The 21,691-nt window shown below is 45.0% G+C and overlaps 1 protein-coding gene across 2 annotated transcripts in view; it reads right to left on the bottom strand.

Annotated features, from left to right (window-relative positions):
- The window catches only part of LVRN (laeverin), a 195,003-nt gene that overhangs the window by 82,260 nt on the left and 91,052 nt on the right, over nucleotides 1-21,691 (bottom strand). For both annotated transcript variants that reach the window (XM_030193509.1, XM_030193510.1), the window contains 3 exons: nucleotides 16,182-16,348; nucleotides 10,419-10,495; nucleotides 7,604-7,740 (listed from right to left, as the gene is read on the bottom strand). In XM_030193509.1, the coding sequence (XP_030049369.1) occupies nucleotides 7,604-7,740; nucleotides 10,419-10,495; nucleotides 16,182-16,348 (381 nt within the window). The remainder of the gene's footprint in view (nucleotides 1-7,603; nucleotides 7,741-10,418; nucleotides 10,496-16,181; nucleotides 16,349-21,691) is intronic.

Below are 21,691 nucleotides of genomic sequence, written 5' to 3'. Positions count from 1 at the left end.
CCAGAAGCCTGCTAGTGGGTTTAAATGGTGCACAGTTGTAATAGGACTATGTCTGACTGATCCATGTGACATGTGACTAAAGTGTCTGGGCCCTGACCATAGGTTTTCTAAATTGTTCTGTTCATGCTCAAATGCAGAGGAAAATCCAAAAAAGTAGAGAGGCCATGCACGAGAGAGTTTTTGGAAGACAGAAATTTGATACATCGACATCAAGAGCATCAGTCCCCCTGGCTTGTGGAGCTCCACCGGATATTGGTGAAGCATCAGCATCAAGGAGGTCTCCCCCTGGTTCGACATCAAGTTGAGCATCCTCAGAACCGACATCGAGGACTCACATAGATTCCCCTTTGTTCTCATTGGCATCAAAGGACTCCACTGCTGGGCACCGAGCAAAAGCAAAGAACTAGCATGGGTCCTCCTGGGGCACTGGCATCGCTGGTACTCAAGAAGCATCAGTGCCAAGAAGACCACTTTCCCTCTGTCAAAGCAGTGCTGATGCACCAGTCTCCCCAAAGCAAGGACCCCACTTCCAATTTGGCACCAACAACTTCGCAGGCTGCCTCCACACTGACACTCGCCCTGCCTTTACTGATGCCTGCCCTCAAGGAGCAGTACCAGGTCATGCTGCAAAAGGAGCCAACGTGCATCTTGGAGTGGTTTGATGCTGAGTCATCAAGAGTGCTTGCATCAACTCTAATGCTACTCCAGCCGATTTTGGAGACCCACGCCCTGCTTGTTTATTGGTTAATGATAACAGTGCCTCGCTGGGCATCAGAGCTGGCACCGACCAATGCGGTGCTTCAATCCAGCCCATCAGGGGAGGAAGCAACCTCGGAATCCAAAAGAAAACCCATTCATCAAGTACTCCAAGGCTGGCACAGACTCAGACTTCCCATGGGGAATATTTTGCAGAGTCTGAGTTGGAATGCTCCTGAGGATCTGAAGTTGAGCCAGAGGACTTCTTGAAGGAGAAATCCCTTATTCTGCCTTCAAATCCCTTTCCACCACAAGAGAGAAGGAAGTCTCCCCCAGAGAAACTTTCTTTGTTGGTTTTTTGAGGAAAATGGCGGAGGCCATTCCATTTAAATTGGAGGTCAAGGATGAGCCCAGGGCCGAGCTGTTGCATATCCTTGACTATGAATTCCCTCTTAAAGAAGTGATGGGAGTGCCTGTTCACAATATCCTTACAGAAGCACAGATGGAGAATTGGGAGACCCCACTCTGTGAAGGTAATTCCTATGAAGGAGGACTTATGCATAGAGCCCAGAAGCCACAGCTTCCACACCATTACATGGTGGTTGAATCTGCTCTCAAAAGAGCCAGAGGTTTGAGGACCCATGCCTTATGTCACGGTTGTGCCCATGTTTCGTGCTCTCCTTCCTCTCGCCACCTGGTGGCCGGACCTGGTGGCTGCAGTGGACTATCTGGTTATTGTCACCTGTTCTGGATTTCGGCCCGGTCCGGTCCGGGTCTTCCGGGCTGCCAGACTTGCTTGCTTGGATTGAACCCGCACAGCACCCGTGGTTGCCTGGTGATTGCTGCAGTGAGCCTCAGCTGCTGCGGGGCTTATTGGTCAGTTGGAAATTCTCTGCCTTTGCATCGCCTTAGGCCCTGGTATGCTGGTGCTTGTTGCTCTTCTGTTTAAGATCTTGCCTGAGATTCTTGTTTGTTTCTAGTTAGGCTGTGTGTAGTTTAGATTAGGTTGTTGTTTGCTAGTCCTGTCTCTGGGTTATAGTTTTGTGTTTAGTCTTTGTCTGTTTGTGTCTTTGTGGCTGCTCTGCAGCTTTCTATGTCTTGTTATCAGTGTTTTGTTCCCTGTTTCAGTGGCTGCTTGCAGCTTTCAGTCCTGCCCTTTAGCTTTCCCTTCCTTGCCCTGCTGCCCCTGTATGTTCCTTTCCCATCTGACCCTCAGTCCTGGTTCAGCCTAGTGGGTATCCAGTCCTGCCTTGCCCAGTAAGTCCTGCCGGCCACCTGCAGTCAGGGGCTCAACTCCTGGTGAAAGGCGGCCAAGTGCAGGTGAAGTTTAAGTGTGCCTGCTCTGCTTATTCCTGCTTGTTTGCCTCTGCTGCAACTCCAGTCCAGGGTTCCAGTCCTGTTCTGCCTAGTCTCCGGGGTGGGGTGGTTTTGCCTGCCACTGCCGTTCCTTGGCAGTGGCCCAAGGGCTCACAAACCTAGTTCCAGCTTTGAAAACGTGACACCTTAGCTCCCCCAGGCAGGGGTGCTCACTTTGAATGCATTTGGGAAATAGGTTTTTCAAGGCTCAATGCTCATTTCCTGCATCTAGTCCTACCAGTTCTACACGAGCATTTACTTGAACACCTTGGTGAACAGTGTTTCCGAGTTTGTGGACACTTTTCCATCGGAGAAAGCAAAAGAAGTGTAGAAAGTATTTGGTTAGGGCTACCTTTGATTCCTTCGATGTGGTGTCCAGACTTTCTGCCTTAGGTGTCAGCTTGTGCAGACTCTGATGGCTGCTTGTCTTGGACCTAGAACTAGCAGTTCAGGAAACGTTGGATATCCCTTGCCAAGGAGATAATCTTTTGAGGATCAAAGTAGAAGAGGTGGCAGACTTTATAAAGAAAAGAACTGATATCATCAAGTCCCTGTCTCGGTCCGCTCCTTCTGCGGCCTCTACTTCTTGGAGGTTTTCAGGTGGGAGCCAAAAGAGTACCTATTTTGGTCTCTACAAAGTGTTGATTTTGGCCCTGTAAAAGTTAAACCTGAGGCTACTAGTTACCAAGAATAAACTCCAATCCTTAATCCCATTCTTTATTTAGAACAGTTGATGACAACATAAACAAATCATTCACTAACAGTTGCGTTAAGACGGATTAGGAATTATGTACAGACACAGTGAATCTGTGTCTGTGATCAGCCCCTCTGCCCGAGAGGAAGAACTGGCAGTGCTTCATAATTTGCACAATGAACTCAATAGGCACAGCAGCAGCAGCACAGGTTTAAAAAATCACTATGAATTACTACTCTGAGAGCAAAAAACAAGCAGTTTAGTGCCTTAGCATAGAGGGTTCAGGTCCTCTACACATTGAATTTAAGACATAGGCAAAGTTTCCATCTCTTTCAATTCTTTCACAGAGAGCAATAGGAGAGAAGGGGTAATTCCGCTCCTCCCAGCATGCCCAGAGGCAAGCAGTAACAAAGCTCTAAAACAGTGTAGAACACAGGTGTTAATAAAGGCTGATCACAGAGAACTGCAGAAATGCAGAGACCTGGTCTAAATACACAACCAGACAGCACAAGTTGCCCCATGCAATGGGGGCAGAACAGTACTTTCTACTCTCAAAGGAGTAGGTTCACTCCTTCCTCCCATCCCCAGCAACAGGCACAGCCTCCGCAAGCCTGTCCTCGGCAGCAGCAGCCCCAGAAGTCCCAGCCAGCTCCCCAGTCTAAGCAAAGGCCAAACTTTTGACTGGCTCCAGCAGAGCATAGCCAAAGTAAAAGTATCTGTCCCAGACAACATGCTGGTAAGAGAAAGGCTAATTTTTTTCCAGGAAAGGTGGCCTCTTGTAACCTCAGACTGGTGGGTTTTGAAAATAGCCCAGGTGGGTTACACCCTCACTTGGCGTTAGCTTCCTTCAAACTGCCCAGCAACAGCATCAAACTTCAGCTCTCAGCACTGAGAAATGCTCACAGAGGAACTCTCCTCCCTTCTAAAGGTCCATGCAGTCAACCCCATTCCACCAGGAAAGGGATTTTATTCCAAGTACTTCCGTGTGCCCAAAAAAACAAGAGGATTTCGTCCTATCCTAGACCTAAGGGACCTGAACAAATATCTGGTCAGAGAAAAGTTCAGGATGATTTCCCTAGGCATCCTTCTTCCCATGATCCAGAAAAACAATTGGCTATGCTTGCCTCACCCCATGCTTGGAATAAACTCCCTGAGCCCATATGCCAGGCCCCCTCCCTGCCCATCTTCAAATCCTTGCTCAAAGCCCATCTCTTCAATGTTGCCTTTGGCACCTAACCACTATTCAAGAAATCTAGACTGCCTTACCACCTAACCACTGTTCAACAAATCTAGACTGCCCAACTTGTCATTTCGTCCTTTAGATTGTAAGCTCCTTTGAGCAGGGACTGTCCTTTTTTGTTAAAATGTACAGCGCTGCGTAACCCTAGTAGCGCTATAGAAATGTCATGTAGTAGTAGTAGTAGTACTATGCTCTCTGGACTTATACCCACATCCAGATATGTCCCAGTCACAGAATTTAACTCAGATTTCGGGTAAGGAAACACCACTACTAGTATCACATCTTGCCATGTGGCCTCAAGTCTGCTCCCAGAGTGTTCAGAAAATGCCTAACTGTAGTTGCTATATCACTATGCAGACTGGGAATTCACGTGTTGCCTTACTTGCAAGATTGGCTGGTCAAGAGCACGCAAAGGCTGTTGGAGCTCAGTACTGCTCCAGATTCAGATCACACAGCAGCCTAGCATCAGATGCCTTCCTCCTTAATTGGGAAGAGAGTCTTCTGTATACATATCCTCTAATTCCTCTGAAAGGGAAACGTTTGCTGAAACTCAAGCAGGACTGGGGAACCATGATTCTCATTGCACCTTACTGACCGAGGCATATCTAGTTCCCTCTTCTTCTGGAGTTGTCCTCTGAAGAACCGTTGAGGTTTGACTGTTTTCCGAACTTCTTCACACAGAATGAGGGGTCTCTTATGCATTCCAACCTCCATCCCCTAGCCCTCACAACTTGGATGTTGAGGGTGAAGAATTTGCATCCCTCCAATTACCTGACAGTGTCTCCAGAATCCTGTTGGCTTCCAGGAAAGATTTTATCAAGAGGCATTATGCTTTTCAGTGGAGCAGGTTTGCTGTCAGGTGTGAAGACAAGGCCATAGATTCCCTCTCGTCCTACACAAACCCTGCTTGAGTATCTCCAACACCTCCCTGAATCTGATTTCAAGACCAACTCTGTAAGTGTTCAATTCAGTGCAATAAGTGCTTACCATCACCCTGTAGGAGGCTAGCCCATCTCTGTGCAGCCTCTAGTTGTTTGTTCCATGAGAGGTTTGCTGTTGACAAAGCCCCCTATCAAACCTCCAACATTGTCATGGGACCTCAGTCATCCTTATCTCAATCGTCCTTTTGAGCCACTTGATTCCTGTCATCTGAAGTCAGTGAGCTGCAGGCCCTAGTAGATGATCCACTTTACACAAAGTTTCATCATAACAGAGTAGTTCTCTGCACCCATCCTAGGTTCCTTCCTAAGGTGGTATAGGAGTTCCATCTTAACCAGTCAATTGTCCTTTCAACATTTTTCCCAAACCCTCGTGACCATTGTGGCAAAAGCACACTGCACATTTTGGACTACAAGCGAGTATTAGCCGTCTATCTGGAGTGGACTAAATATCATAGACAGCCCACCCAGATTTTTGTTTCTTTCAACCCAAACCGGATGGGAGCTGCTATTGGTAAACACACTTTATCCAATCGGCAACCAGACTGCTTCTCTTTCATTTATGCACATGTTGAACTGAGTCTGGAGGGTCATGTCACAGTTCACAATTTCAGAACCATGGCTGCTTCGGTAGCCCATTTGAGGGCAGCCCACATTGAAGAGATTTGCAAAGCTGTGACATAGTCTTCAGTCTACACTTTCACATCTCACTACTGCCTTGAACAGAATACCTGATGCGATAGCCAGTTTGGTCAGACAGTTCTGCAGAATTTGTTTGGAGTCTAGAATGGAGAAGGGTAGATAGTGCGGTTCCTCAGGGGTCTGTGCTGGGACCGCTGCTTTTTAACATATTTATAAATGATTTAGAGATGGAAGTAACTAGTGAGGTAATTAAATTTGTTGACGGCACAAAGTTATTCATAGTTGTTAAAACGCGAGAGGATTGTGAAAAATTACAAGAGGACCTTACGAGACTGGGCGTCTAAATGGCAGATGACGTTTAATGTGAGCAAGTGCAAAGTGATACATGTGGGAAAGAGGAACCCAAACTATACCTATGTAATGCAAGGTTCCACGTTAGGAGTCAATGACCAAGAAAGGGATATCGGCGTCTTTGTTGATGACACGTTGAAATGCTCTGCTCAGTGTGCTGCAGCGGCTAAGAAAGCAAATAGAATGTTAGGTATTATTAGGAAAGGAATGGAAAACAAAAGTGAGGACATTATATTGCCTTTGTATCGGTCCATGGTGCGACCACACCTCGAATATTGTGTTCAATTCTGGTTGTCACATCTCAAAAAAGATATAATGGAATTAGAAAAGGTGCAGAGAAGGGCAATGAAAATGATAAAGGGGATGGGACGACTTCCCTATGCGGAAAGGCTGAAGTGTCTAGGGCTCTTCAGCCTGAAGAGACAGCTGAGGGGAGATATGATAGAGGTCTATAAAACAATGAGTGGAGTGGAATGGGTAGACGTGAATCGTTTGTTTACTCTTTCCAAAAATACAAGGACTAGGGGGCATGCGATGAAGCTACAAAGTAGTAAATTTAATATGAATCTGAGAAACTTTTTCTTCACTCAATGTGTAATTAAACCCTGGAATTCGTTGCCAGAGAATGTGGTAAGGGCGGTTAGCTTAGTGGGGTTTAGAAAGGGTTTGGATGGCTTCCTAAAGGAAAAGTCCATAGACCATTATTAAATTGACTTGGGAAAATTCACTGCTTATTTCTGGGATAATCAGCATAAAATGTATTGAGCTTTTCTGGGATCTTGCCAGGTATTTGTGACCTGGATTGGCCACTGTTGGAAACAGGATACTGGGCTTGATGGACCTTTGGTTTGTCCCAGTGTGGCAATACTTATGTACTTATGTAACTCCACCCTCCTAGGCCCATTCTTTTCAGTTCCAGGTTGCACCTTCACAACAGGCCCGTTTATTTGTTACTGTTATTGGTTCTGGTTCGCCTTGCCATTGCAAGTCCTTATTGACTGTTTGTTGTTTTTGATGAGCCTGGTACCAAGGGATTCCCACACGTGAGAACTAATTGTCCTGCTTATCTTCTCAGAAAGCGAAGTTACTCACTTGTAGCAAGTGTTCTCCGAGGACAAGTAGGACATATATTCTCACATACCCTTCCACCTTCCATAGGAGTTGCATTCTTTATGCTTTTTTATCCAACTGCAGGTCCTGCACGACTTTAGCAGGCAGGATGGCACTCGTGCATGAGCAATGCAGGCCTACCAAATGCTTCTAGAAGTTTTCGAACACTGGGTAGCGTCTGCACTGGGGCTCCATTGGGGGTTGTCACCCACATGTAAGAATATATGTCCTGCTGTCCTCAGAGAACATTTGCTACAGGTGAGTAACTTCGCTTTTTCAAAACTAGGGTCATTAATTAGGCTCATAAATCTAGGTACATGAATAGAAGCCCTAAATTTATAAGCCTTACTTATAAATTTACTAAATACTAAAATAAGATGAATTTTCAGCTGAAAGCTTAGGATTCTAAGTTCGCCCAAGGACAGCACACAAATTTAGGAGTTCACACCTTTTTTTTTTATTTTGGTTGAATATCAGACCATAAATTATATTAGAAAGCATGATTTTTGGAGAAGAGAGGTTCTAGACTAAAAGGTTAATTTTATAGCATATGGATAATACAAAATAAGAGCTTGCCTTTGGGTCTTTTTCAAGTTGAAGCGCTAGTCTGTCCCAATTAAGCTGGTCATAATTAGTTCGGTAATAACCAGTGACATTAACGTTTAAAATAATCCACTCGTGTTCCGAGGATAGCTGCATTTCAGGAAACACTTCTGAAAAGATAGACAGAGGTATCTTTAAGATCTGCTCGGTTTATGAGAAAACACAGAGTTCATCACTCTGTATTCACATCCACAGAAGGTATAGTGCAAAGTTCAAAAGCAAGCATTTTATTATAAATTAGGAAAGTTTTAACTGGATAGTGCTGAATATCAATGCTATCTGACTAAAGGATCACCATGTCCCCTGGCATATATATGAATCCTTCCCAAGTCAGTGAACTAGGAGGGTAATTTTCAAAAGCAGTTCTGCATGTACAGAAATAGGCTATTATAAAATTGTCTGCCCAATACGCGGATAAACCTTTGTGCATACAGTCTGTACATGTGTAAGCATACCCAGACTGAGGGCAGGCATTCCCGATGGCAGGGCTAGTGAAGGGTTAGCATTTATGCACCTACAGTATTTTTGAAACTGCATGTATGCATGCATAAAATAACATAGACTTCTGCTGCCTCTTACTCTTTGCCTGCTGTGCTGCCTTCTGCTCCTGTACAGTGCTGCTTTGCTGACTCACTGCCTTTACTGGGCCCAGCTTGCTGCTTCTGATCTGCCACTGCTGCCCAGGTAAAAGGGCTAGAGTCTCAGACCGGTCATGAAATGTTTTGTTTGGGGGGGGTGGGACAAGTTGAAATGCTGTTGGGAGGGGGGATTGTTGGGGGAGGGAGGAGGGCAGGCAGAATTGTGTGGAAGTTGCTTGCAGTTGGGGGGAGGAAGAGTGGTATTGTCAAAGTTGCTTGCTGTTGGGGGGTAGGTTGGGTGGAATTCTGGGAGTTGCTGTTGGGGGAGGAAGGGGGGTGGAATAGTGGAAGTTGCCGTTGGAGAGAAATGTTTCTAGATAGAGCTAGGCTGGGGGGTGGCGGTTGATGAAAGGAAAGTACATTTCAGGGCAGTGAGGCGGCAGGAGATAAGCTGGGAAAAATATGAGAAAATAACTGTGTGTGTGGGGGGGGGGGGGGGGGTGCGACCAGTGGGAGGCAGGGCAAACAGAACTGATGGGAGGTAGGGCAGGAAGGGCACAAAAACAAAAGTTGGTCGGGTGAACCACAACCTCTTGAGCCAGTACTGAGGCCAGGGCTAGAAACAAACTGGGAGCAAGGCAAGAACATGGAGCAGGAGCAGGAACAGGACGGGAACAGGACTGGAACACAAGATGGAACACATGCAGGAACAGGAAACGGGCTGGAACAAGGCTACAACACACACTAGATAACTCTAGGAGACCTGTTGCAAAGGCACTGGCTGGGAGTCAGGAACTTCCTTATATACTACCAGTCAGGAAGTGATGACATAAGCCAGCGTCCTCTTGCAGGGTTATAAAGGAAGTGCTAGGTTTCCAGGAAGTAAACCAAGGAGGTTTTATGACTGGAGACGACATGAGCCTATCTAGCCCATTCTGTGGGCTGAAGCAAGTGGGTGGAGCTTGCTACCATACTGTGTGATCTCAAACTTTCATAGACGGTATTGAAAACAATAGCAAACTTTTGAGCTTTATGACTGCCTATGTGTAGGTTCTGGGGTGTGAGCCACAGGCTGTAGGTGCTCTGGATCAGCAGACTTGTTTTTAGAGCCACAGTAAGCATAATTTTTGTAGGAGGCAGCTTTAATTCTGCCTGAGCCACAGGGCCGAGTTGTGGGGTTGCAAGTAATATATGGGAAGCTTTCAAATGAAAAAAAAAACACACACACACACACACAGGCAGTAATAAACCTCACAAGTTTGAGGTGACACAATATGGCGGTTGCGGAGGAGACAGCTTCATCTTTTCAACCATGCCGTCTCCTGTCATAAACCTCCTTGATGTAAACAGATTCTTCTTGGCATTGAATGCTGCTGGAGAGCACAGAGAACAGGTGAGGGGGCGTGACAATTACACTAGTATTCTAGAAAAGGAAAAGTAAGTGCTTCCATTTGTATATAGAATAGGCTCCTACCAGGTGCCCAATTATGAACTTCTCCTTTGGTGGCTGAATATTTAACTATCTATATGTGGTTGGAATGATGGCAAATTGTCAACCAATGTTTTAAGAATGAATGACTATAACCTGCACAAAGTGGCGGGTGAAGCTTTGCCTTTGTTGGGCAGACTGAATGGAGCATGCAGGTCTTTATTTGCCATTATTTACACTGTGTACACATGTAAGTTATCATATACTGTATGACTCTCATGCTGTCACCCCTGGAAAGCCCCAAATACTAGCCCTTTTCTTGGATGGTTAATTTTGGGCATTTAACAACGTTTATGTCAAATTGTCCCTTGAACAGCCATAGATTTATTTTTGAAAAAATAAAATAAAATTATACAGTCAACCATCTGTCAACCACATAAGAGCTTTTGATTATGAACCTTTGATTCTTGACAATAAAAGAAATATATTTATGTCATAGCATTTTACTTACATTTTCAACAGAAGCAGCTGAAGTAGTTTTGTGAATAGATTGTTAACTGGATAAATCTTTTGTTTACTGAATGAGAATAAGCTTAAATAACTATTTCTTATGTCTACTGAAAAACTCCTTATTTCATTTTATTAGGATTAAATATATTTCCTGCTTTTTTGCCTTTTGAATTTTATCTTAAACTAATCCAAAATTACACCTTTCCTCTTCCTTATAAAGATTATAGGCTCATAGGACTTTTTGTTCTGTTTGTGAAAAAAAAATACTTACTGCTCCTATTATCCAGCCATATTAAGGGTTGTTCATATCCATTTTTTATCCAAGACACTGGAACAATCCATGTGTGACTTCCCAAATGAATTTAAAAAAAGGAGAAATTTATCATTATTAGAATGTATTTATTTATGACATTTGTATTCCATATTATCCCAAATAAGCTCAGGTTCAATGTGGCTTACATTCAAGAAAAAGAAAAAAATATGATACAGTCAGATAATTATAATATTTAACATATTAGGAATAATTGTGTGTTTGTCATGAAGTTAGGCTAGAGTATTGGTTATGTTGAAACATATGAGAGACAGCAACCTTAGTTTATTCTCTTTTGATAAGACATGTACTTTATAGAAAAGCCTTTAGTAATTTATGGAATCTCAGATAATCTTCTAAGTACCTTAATTGCTTGGGCAGAGAATTCCAAAGTTTGGTACTCTGCTATGTGAAGCCTGCGACAAGGATTGATTTGTAAGAAAGAACTTTACAGTTTGGATAATGGAGCATGAGGTATTCTCTAGATGTTTTTACAGTATTATGTGAAGGTAAATGAAACATGGAAACAAATAAGATAACCTAGGTCAGATTATGAATATTATTATAATTAGTACCAGTCCCACAAACCTTCACTGGGCCACTGTGGAGGTTCCAGTGAAGTCTCGTCCAACTCTTTCACTGCCTCAGAAGGTCAGAAGGACTGACCTCTAAAAGGGAACCAAGATCATTGATTACCACTTCTCTACCAGATCTACATTTCCTAGAATCTCTGAAGCAACCTCTGTTAGATGACCCCTAGCCAAGGACATAGAATATCTTCTGTTAATCTATGCAATTTAGACCAAGAATCTTGACAAGCATCTCCAACTCATCTCCAAACTAGAGACCCCCTTAAAGGGCAACTTGCTGAGATGTGTTTTAGAAGCAACATCAGCAGACCACTTTCTAAGCCACAAACCATGTTGAGCTGACACCAAACACACCATATTCTTAGCTAAAGCTCTAATCAAATCATATAAGGCATCTGCCATGTAAACTGTTCCCATAGCCAAGTGCCCAGAAAAAGCAACTGCTGAAGACAAAGGTTGTATATACACCTCTGCCTGTTGCTCAGACTATCCAATGCATGCACGAGTAATAAAACTTCCACAAATTGCTGCTAATAACACCATCCTACTATCCTTCAATGCCACACTGCCTATTACCGGGATAGTAGTATTTTTAGTCACCACTAAAACCACAGCATCTATCTTAGGTAACTTAAACATGTCATCTGGAGACAAAGCCAGATATAAGGTAAAATTATGTATAATCATACCTGATAATTTTCTTTCCATTAATCATAGCTGATCAATCCATAGACTGGTGGGTTGTGTCCATCTACCAGCAGGTGGAGATAGAGAGCAAACTTTTGCCTCCCTATATGTGGTCATGTGCTGCCGGAAACTCCTCAGTATGTCGATATCAAAGCTCCATCCGCAGGACTCAGCACTTAGAGAATTACACCCACGAAGGGACACTCTGCCCAGCTCACCACCGCCGAAACGGGGGAGGGGAATTAACCCAGCTCATCCCCACACAAGTGGGGGAGGGGAATCCGTCCAGCTCATCCCCGCGGAGCGGGGGAGGGACACCACACCCGCCGATGCGGGGGGATCTGGCTTATCCTGCAACCGCAACCGCGGGAGGAGCTGACTGACCCTAACACCGCCGAAGCGGGAGGGGTACAAAGCTGCCCTACAGCCGCACGAAGCGGGAGGGAGTGCCGGCAGAATTTATGTCTCAATCCAGCCCCGTAAAACGGAGGGGAGAGGAATGCAGCAGCTCACTGTAACACAAACTCGTCTCAACTCTTGAAGAATCCAAGTGAAAGAAGAACTTGAACACGAAGTCCTCCTGAAGTAACTGAAGGCTAAACTTGAACCTAAAATTCAACCAGAATATAAACAGTACAGATATCTGGGAGGGGCTATGGATTGATCAGCTATGATTAATGGAAAGAAAATTATCAGGTATGATTATACATAATTTTACCTTCCATATCATCAAGCTGATCAATCCATAGACTGGTGGGATGTACCGAAGCAGTACTCACCCAGGGCGGGACATTGAAATCCCTGACCTCAACACTGAAGCTCCAAACCGGGCCTCCGCCCGTGCAGCCACAGTCAAACGGTAATGCTTGGAGAAAGTATGAGCCGAAGCCCACGTTGCCGCCTTGCATATCTCTACCAAGGAGACGGATCCGGCCTCTGCCATCGAGGCCGTCTGAGCTCTCGTGGAGTGAGCCTTCAGCTGGATAGGCGGCACCTTCCCCGCGGCCACATAAGCCGCTGCAATGGCTTCCTTGACCCATCTTGCCACTGTAGGCTTAGCAGCCTGCAGACCCTTACGAGGACCTGCAAACAGGACAAACAGATGATCCGATTTCCGGAAATCATTGGTCACTTCCAAGTATCTGATGATGACTCGTCTCACATCCAGATATTCAAGAGCGGAGTACTCCTCTGGGTAGTCCTCCCTACGAAAGGAAGGGAGACAGAGCTGCTGATTCACATGGAAGCGAGAACCAATCTTGGGCAGGAAGGCAGGCACTGTGCGAATAGTCACTCCTGCCTCAGTGAACTGCAGAAAAGGCTCTCGACATGAGAGCGCCTGGAGCTCGGAAACTCTTCTGGCTGAAGTGATAGCCACCAAAAAGACTGCTTTCAACGTCAGGTCTTTCAGAGATGCCTTCGACAAGGGTTCCAAAGGCGGCTTCTGCAATGCTCTTAGCACCAGGTTGAGATTCCACGCAGGCACCACTGAGTGCAGAGGAGGGCGCAGGTGATTAACTCCCTTGAGAAAGCGCACCACATCTGGCTGCGAAGCCAGGGAAGCACCCTTCAGGCGGCCCCTGAAGCAAGCCAGAGCCGCTACCTGGACTTTAAGGGAACTGAGCGACAGGCCTTTCTCCAGACCTTCTTGCAGGAACGCCAACACTGAAGAAATTGGAGCAGTGAAGGGAGAAAGTGAGCCTGCTTCACACCATGCTGCAAAGATACGCCAAACCCTGGCGTAAGCAGTAGAAGTAGAGCGCTTCCTCGCTCTCAGCATAGTGGCGATGACCTTGTCTGAGAAGCCCTTCTTCCTCAGACGCTGCCGCTCAATAGCCAGGCCGCAAGACCAAAGGGAGAGGGATACTCCATCACCACGGGACCCTGATGTAACAGGCCCTGCTCCACTGACAGCCGCAGAGGATCGTCGACTGAGAGCCTGAACAAGTCCGCATACCAGGGACGTCTGGGCCAATCCGGACCCACCAGGATTACCCTGCCGGGATGCTTTGCCACCCGGTCTAGCACCCTGCCCAACATGGGCCAGGGCGGGAACACATAGAGGAGCTCTTGTGTCGGCCACTGTTGGAGAAGAGCATCTACTCCCAGGGATCGAGGGTCCCGTCCTCTGCTGAAAAAGCGCGGCACTTGGCCATTGGCCGATGACGCCATCAGATCTAGGCTCGGCTGGCCCCAGCGCTTCGTGATGTCCAAGAACGCCTGAGCAGATAGTTGCCACTCTCCGGGCTCCAAGGTATGGCGACTGGGAAAGTCCGCCTTGACATTCATGACTCCGGCAATGTGGGCCGCTGAAAGCTGCTCCAGGTTCGCTTCCGCCCACTGGCAAAGACTCATAGCCTCCTGGCTAGAGGGGCGCTCTTGGTACCTCCCTGGCGGTTGATATAGGCCACAGCCGTGGCATTGTCCGACAGGACCCGTACAGGCTTCAACACCAGTACCGGGATGAACTCCAATAACACCAACCGAATGGCTCTGAGTTCCAGGAGGTTGATAGACCACTTGCCTCTGCAGGAGACTAGAGCCCCTGCGCTGTCCTTCCCAAGCAGTGGGCCCCCCAGCCCATCAAAGAGGCGTCTGTCGTGACGACAATCCACTCCGGGGTCACCAGAGGCAATCTTGCAGACAACTTGACTGTCTGCGTCCACCAGCTCAGCGCCTTGCGCACTGCTGGGTCCACGGGAAGGCGCACAGCATAATCCTCCGACATCGGAGTCCAGCGCAGCAGCAGAGATAGCTGTAGTGGTCTCATATGAGCCCTGGCCCAGGGCACTACTTCCATCGTGGCCGTCATAGAGCCCAACAGCTGCACGTAGTCCCAAGCCCAAATAGGAGAGGCTACTAGGAACTAGTCCACCTGAGCCTGAAGCTTGACAATCCGATTGTCTGGCAGGAACACTCTGCCCACTTGGGTGTCGAATCGAACTCCCAGATACACCAGGGACTGAGTCGGGCGCAGCTGGCTCTTCTTCCAGTTGATGATCCATCCCAGGGAGCTCAAAAGAGCAACTACCCGGTCCATAGCTTTGCCGCACTGGAGCGCTTCTAGAGGGGATGCACATGTTTCTTAACCGATGACCAAGAACAACAGAGAAGAAAAAACCTTTGCAAAGTCCAAACAGAACAAAACAACAGCAAAGGTGACAAAAAAGGAGTCCAAATGATGATCGTGTACAGGTGTAATATTTTATTATTTTGAGGGAGCGACTCAATAAATGGAAAAATTTGAGAGTACACACTAGGTCCGGTTTAGCTCTATTTTTAACAGGATTTAACAGGTCCTTATTCCCCCTCCTCTCTCTAGTGCTCTGCATTGTGTTCTTGCTCTGTTCAAATTCTTCTGGATACACTGTTGTGGATAACCTCTTCGTTTAAAACATTGTGTCATGATATCCGCCTACTGTTAAACTCTTCAAAATCTGTGCATAGCATCCACAGCTGTAGAAACTGAGAGAAAGGTAGATTTTCTTTTAAACTTCTGTTGTGAAAGCTTCCAAAATGTAAAAATGTATTCTTGTTGGTTGGTTTCTGAAATACTGTTGTAACGAACCCGTAGGCTGTCTTCTTAATTAAAAATGTCCAGGAAAGGAATCTAATTAAAATCAAAATGAAGTCTGAACTGTAAATTCTTGTCACAGGTATTCAACCATCTATAAAAATGCAACAAGTCAGCTCCACTTGCCCTCCAAAGTAAAAGGATATCATCAATGCATCGTTTATAGAAAATCACTTTTATTTTGAATGGATGATCACGCAGGAATTTATCTTCAGTCAGCGACATAAAGATTGGAGATTTCAGGGGCCATGGATGACCCCATTGCTGTTCCTGAATGGTTGAATACCTGTGACAAGAAGCCTTATGATACCTTACTGTCCTAATAGAGTTTTACGAACTCTTAATGACCACCATCTTGTATTGCCAAATCCAAAAGCAGTCCAGTACGATTCCACCTGGCGTTTTATTTCCTAGCTCCTTTTACTTGGAACAATCTACCATTTTCTCTATGTGCAAATTCATCAATTAAAGGTTTTAGGGCTGACCTCAAAACCTGGCTATTCAAAGAAGCATTTGATTTTCCCTAATTGACTTCTAGGACTGTCTGACACTGACCCATTAGACCCATTTCTCCTGTCCTGTCTCTTTATCAACATTGTACTATACCCTGATTCATTCCTATGATAGTGTTTATGTTTCTGTCCTATAATTTACAGAGTTCTTTTCTTGCTGTATATTAGATTTGTAAACTGCTTTGCTCTGACTTCAGTTTCACCAGTATAGTAAATTTTAATAATCTATAATCTATTGCCCTGTCTTAGTGTAATGGAAAGCTGTGGATGGTTCCGACACAGGGGTTACATGCACAACAACACATTCTTTACTGATGGAAATTGAGGAATACAGAGGAAGAAAATGGAAAAGTTAACATACTTGTCAGCAGTGTTTTGCTTATCTTGCACAGGATAAAACTGTTTTTCAGTCAAGAATCCAGTGGACGTATTCAGTGTTAAAATTGGTATTCCCTTTCCCCATGTCCAGGTATCCATTATATTTTTCAGTGAGGTTGGCAGCTGAATTTCATTCTGTTCATCTATAACCTTAAAAAGAGGTCTATATTATTAGAAATGCATTGCAGAAAAAAAATGTAGCTGCATGCTTTATCTCAAGTGTCGTCTTAATGGAAACAAAACAAAGAAGAAAAACTGGATTTTATCATATTTCCTTGGATTGCATGGAAGCTAACTACCATTATAAATCAAGCAATGAGTCTGTACTTAAAGCTACGTGAAGTCCATACACCTATTTTAAGGCCAGAAACGAGTTTATGTTGAATAGTCATGAAGGTTGGCTGAATATCTTATATGCTTATCCAGAGTTTATGCTTATCCAGAGTTTGGATAGAGACACCTGAATGGCAGTGAGTAGGCCAGTAATGAGTTATTTTGGCGAGCTCCTCTCCAAGGAATAGTAATAAGTGAGATAATGCATTCTACAATATCTACGAGGTTCACTCTTCCTTTGAAGAAATGCAAAGTTGCACCTCTGAAGACCATAGCATCTGAAACTGATCAGAAGAAGAGCATGGAGCATGCTCAAGGGCTGATTTCAGTGCCATAGGGCAAGACATCAAACATTCTTGCCCTTGTTTTAATCTGAGCTATACCTTGAGTAAATACGCTCAGAAAAAAAAACAGGTTCATAGTGCATTACGTGCATAAGTGGGAGTCCCACCAATTGCCCTTCCATGTGTACAAGGGAGAGGAAATGTGATATGACAGAATGTGTGTGGGGGGGGGGGGGGGGGGGGGAGGGAAGAACTCCCACAAAACACACACCCAAACACAGGCTTCTGCACTGAGTTACTATTCAACATACTACACTAGTATGTTAAATAATAATAAAACATTGTTTTCCACTCCTACCCTAGCTGACATAATACTTAACCATCTTTCTGACCTCATGTGCACCTTTCTTTAAATTAGTCACTTTATTTTCTAACTCCTCTTACTCTGTTACCTATCTATATGTTAACCATCTCTCTGACCTCATGTGCAACATTCTTTAAATTAGCTGCCTTACTTACAGGTAGGAAAGAGAGTTAGAAAGTAAGGCAGCTAATTTAAAGAATGTTGCACAAGTATTATGTCAACCAGGGTAGGAGTGGATAAACATGTCCTGCTGCAGTACGTGAATTTATGTCATGGAGGTGTCTCTTTCATATCTCACCTCTCTCTTGCCTTTCTTCTAAATTATATATATTGAGATCTTTAAATCTGTCCCCATATGCTTTATGAAGGAGACCACTGACCATTTTAGTAGCAACCCTCTGGACCGATTCACTTCTGTTTATATCTTTTTGAATGTATGATCTCCAAAACTGTACATAGTACTCTAAATGAGATCTCGCTAGATACTTATACGGGGACATTATCACTCCCTTTTCCTGCTGATTATTCCTCTCCCTATGCTGACCAACACAAGATAATTTAGACCTTGATATTCATTGCCAGGCCATACTGTACACCAGCACTGAATATCCAGGTCAGCGGCGGTATACAGAAATTATGCAGGTATGGCCAATATTCAGTGCTGCACCCACATAGCTAACCAGGCAAAGATAGGACTATTTAGGAAACTGCTGAAAATCCAGAGGATGTGGTATCAGCGGTTAGTGGTTTGGACAAATACCTGGAGCAAAAGTCCATAGACTGCTATTGAGATAGACATGAGGAAAGCCATTGCTTATCCATGGGATCAGTAGTAAGGAATCTTGCTACTATTTGGGATTCTGTCAGGCACTTGTGACCTGAATTGGCCACTGCTGGAAGCAGGATACTGGGCTAGATGGACCACTGGTCTGACCCATTATGGCTATTTTATGTTCTTATGTAAAACCACCTCAGCCCACATCTACCTCTTCATCTGCACAATCCCCTTCCCCTACCTTTCCTTCTGAACTTTCTCTTCTCATTTTTTCTTTTCATGATGTGAACCACAAAGATGTCTTTTAGGCCCTTGTGGTATAGCAAATGTAAATAAATAAAATATTTAAGTGGTCCCACTTGCTGGTTAGTTGTAGGACACCAACACTGTATATCATCAACAGTAAACATACAAGCACCACATCTTAATATACATGCATAAATGTTTTCAGATAAGTTATCTATACAAAGTCATAACCACAATTTGGCCACCACCACTTGACTGCATAATTTTTTTTTTTGTTACATTTGTACCCCGTGCTTTCCCACTCATGGCAGGCTCAATGCGGCCTACATGGGGCAATGGAGGGTTAAGTGACTTGCCCAGAGTCACAAGGAGCTGCCTGTGCCTGAAGTGGGAATTGAACTCAGTTCCTCAGGACCAAAGTCCACCACCTTAACCACTAGGCCACTCCTCCACTCCTATAACCTATGCGGAGAACAGGTGAATGTTGCTGCTTTCTTTGCAACTTTAAACCCTGCCCCTCAAATGTCTTTAAATACGCTTCCTTTCAGACACAAACTCTGACTGTACAGTGACTTGACCAGCCAGGATTTTTAAAAATTACTTATGAGGTTGGCTCCTGCTGCCAACCACTCAGATAGTTTTGAATATTGGCCTGGAAATTAGCCATGCTAGCTGCAAAGAAAGAGCCAATTATTCTTCCTGCTCTTTCCAACAGATTGCTGATCTCTATTACAAGGAAGTCTTTTGAATGTGCCTAGTGAGTCTAAACAGACACTATCCCTTTAAAAGGCTGTAATGTGTGTCCCTACTGATGCTGAGAGCTATAAAAGTGCAGCTATCTCAAGCTCATGAGCACATCCTTTTATATATATATATAATTGTGTGTTATACCTATACAACAGATGGGAATTTAGTATTGTACAGTTTATCCATCTTTCTCATCTAGTTTGTAAAACAAGTATCCCCAGTTTGACTTTGCTGACTTAGGAAGAGCCATGAATAGCTCATCTGCTGACTTCAGGCACTCAACTGATTACTTTCTGAAGCTAGTCTGAAAAACAGAAGAGTACCCCCACTGGATTATTCTGCTAGGTCCAGTAAATATCTGTTTTTTTGCACCAACTCTTTGTCCAGGTCACAATACAGATTGTCATATGTTATTTAGAGGTCTAATGTGTCCCATGAGTGGGAAAGTGTGTGGCGAGTTTTATATTTTAGCAGTTTATTATGATGTTATTTATGCAAAGGCTGCCTGCTTGTGCTCCCTACCTCTCCCCCCCACACCCCCCACACCCCTCTACAGACAATTTCCCTGGTGGTCCAGTGGACCCCAGACCCCGACAAAATTCCCTTGTGGTCCGGTGGACCCTGGACTCCACCCCCATGTCTCCCGACCACCCCTGACAAAAACATTTTGCAAGTGGCAGCGTTGCAGGAAAGAGGAGCTGTTGCTCCTGCCCAACTTTTTTTAAGGTACTGGGATGGGGAGGGGGGTCACTGGACCACTAGAGTCAGTTGCTGGGGTGCAGAGAGGGAGTGTGTGGTCCACTGGACTACCAGGAAATTTTGTTGGGGGTGTCGGGAGATGCGGGGGGGGGGGGTTCAGAGGTGTCGGGGTACGCAGTCACTGGACCACCAGGAAATTTTGTCAGGGGGGTCGGGAGGCATCAGGGGGAGGAGGTCTGGGGTTCACCGGATCACCATGGAATTTTGTTTGTGTGTGGGGCAGGAGGGTGTCAGAGTCTACTGCATCAGAGCCGTTAAATGCATTTGACAGCTCAGACTCACAAACAGCGAGCGATGTACAAAGGGGGATCCGTGCAGCTCATTTGCAGGCGATGCCCTTTGTGCACCACTCGCTGTTTGTGAGTCGCTAAATTTTACCGAGGCATCCATATTTTACAGCTGCCTTTGTGCATCAGGTTAGAAGCTGGATAAGTGGGAGGTGACAAAGGGTGATGGTAAATGTTATTCACTCTGAGGATAAGAGTGTTACGAGTGGTGTACCACAAGAACTGGCTCTTGGTCTGGTTCTCTTCAACATTTTTGTGGCTGATATTGCAGAAGGGTTGTAGGATAAAGTTTACCTCTTTTGAATGATACCAAAAGCTGCAACAGGGCAGACAGCCAGGAAGTTGTGGAAAACATGATGAGGGATCAAGCGAAGATTGAAGAATGGTCTTGAATTTAATGCTAAAAAATGCAGCATCATGCCTTTGGGCTACAAAAACTCAAGGAAGTGATACAGAATAGAAGATTAAGTATTTCTGTACACAAAAGAGAATGGAACTTATCTGATATATCTGATGATCCCAAGGTAGCTAAACAGTTAGAAAAGGCAAAAACCAGAAGGAAGCTTAGATGCATAGGGAGAGGAATGGCTAGCAGGATAAACGAGATAATAGTGCCTCTGTATAAATCTCTGGTGATCATTTGGAGTACTGTATACAATCTTGGAGGCTGCACTTTCAAAAAGAAATAAATACAATGGAGTCAGCCCAGAGGGCTGCTACTAGAACAGTCAGTGGAATTCATCATATTAAAGATCTCATGATGTACATTTTGGAAGAAAGGAAGGAGATGGAAGGGTGCTATAATATACAGAGACATTAAAATACCTCCATGGCATAAATGCACAGAGGCAGGACTCTTTCAATTGAAAAGAAGCTCTGAAATGAGGGGGCACAAGATGATGGTGAAAAAGGACAGTCTCGGGGTAACTTATGAAAATAATTCAAGGAAAGGGTGGTGAATTTGTGGAACAGTGTCCCAGTGGAGGTAGTGGAGACGAAGACTGTATCTAATTTCAAGAAAGTTTAGAACATCAGATCTCTAAGGGAGAGGAAGGGATGGGCAGACTGGATAGGCCATATGGTCTTTACTTACTTTCATTTTTTTCTGTTTTCATGTTATGTCAAGCTGAATGACCAAGGTGAAGGCAAGCAGTTTTGGATTTCAAACCTTAGCTCACAGCACAAGCAGTGGAATAGCTGTGGGGGGGGGGGGGGGGTGCTTGTCACCCCAGAAAAACAGCTTGCCACATATAATTACCTATCCGGCATCCCCCTGCAGGGTCCTCTATTCCTCTTCCCTACCGCCCCACCCCCATGCTGCAGTCCTTTAATCTTCCAGGCTGCCATCAGCATCAGCAATGAACATAGGCTGCCTTTGACCAGCTCCAGAAGCTTTCTCTCTGCAAAGTCTTGCCTATGCAGGAACAGGAATTTATAGCAGAGAGAAAGCATCCGGGGCTGACTGAAGGCAGCCTGCTTTCATTGTTTTGCTGCTGGCAGCATGGAAGATGAAAGGACTGCAATGAAAGAGGCAGGGAGGTCCAAGAAGGAAGAAAGATAATGGACTCCGTGGGGAGTTGAAGGAGTGAGAGGTTCTGCACCACGGATGGCGGGGGAGGGAAGGGTATAAGAGATGCCACATGATCGCATGGGGGGAGGGGAGGTAGGGAGGAAGATGCCACCAGACTGCAGGGAGGG

The sequence above is a fragment of the Microcaecilia unicolor genome, chromosome 2 (genome assembly GCF_901765095.1).
Source record: "Microcaecilia unicolor chromosome 2, aMicUni1.1, whole genome shotgun sequence".
In the NCBI taxonomy this organism is placed as follows: Eukaryota; Metazoa; Chordata; class Amphibia; order Gymnophiona; family Siphonopidae; genus Microcaecilia; species Microcaecilia unicolor.
The sequence above is the reverse complement of the archived record's forward strand: the minus strand, read 5'-3'. Positions and strand labels throughout refer to the sequence as shown.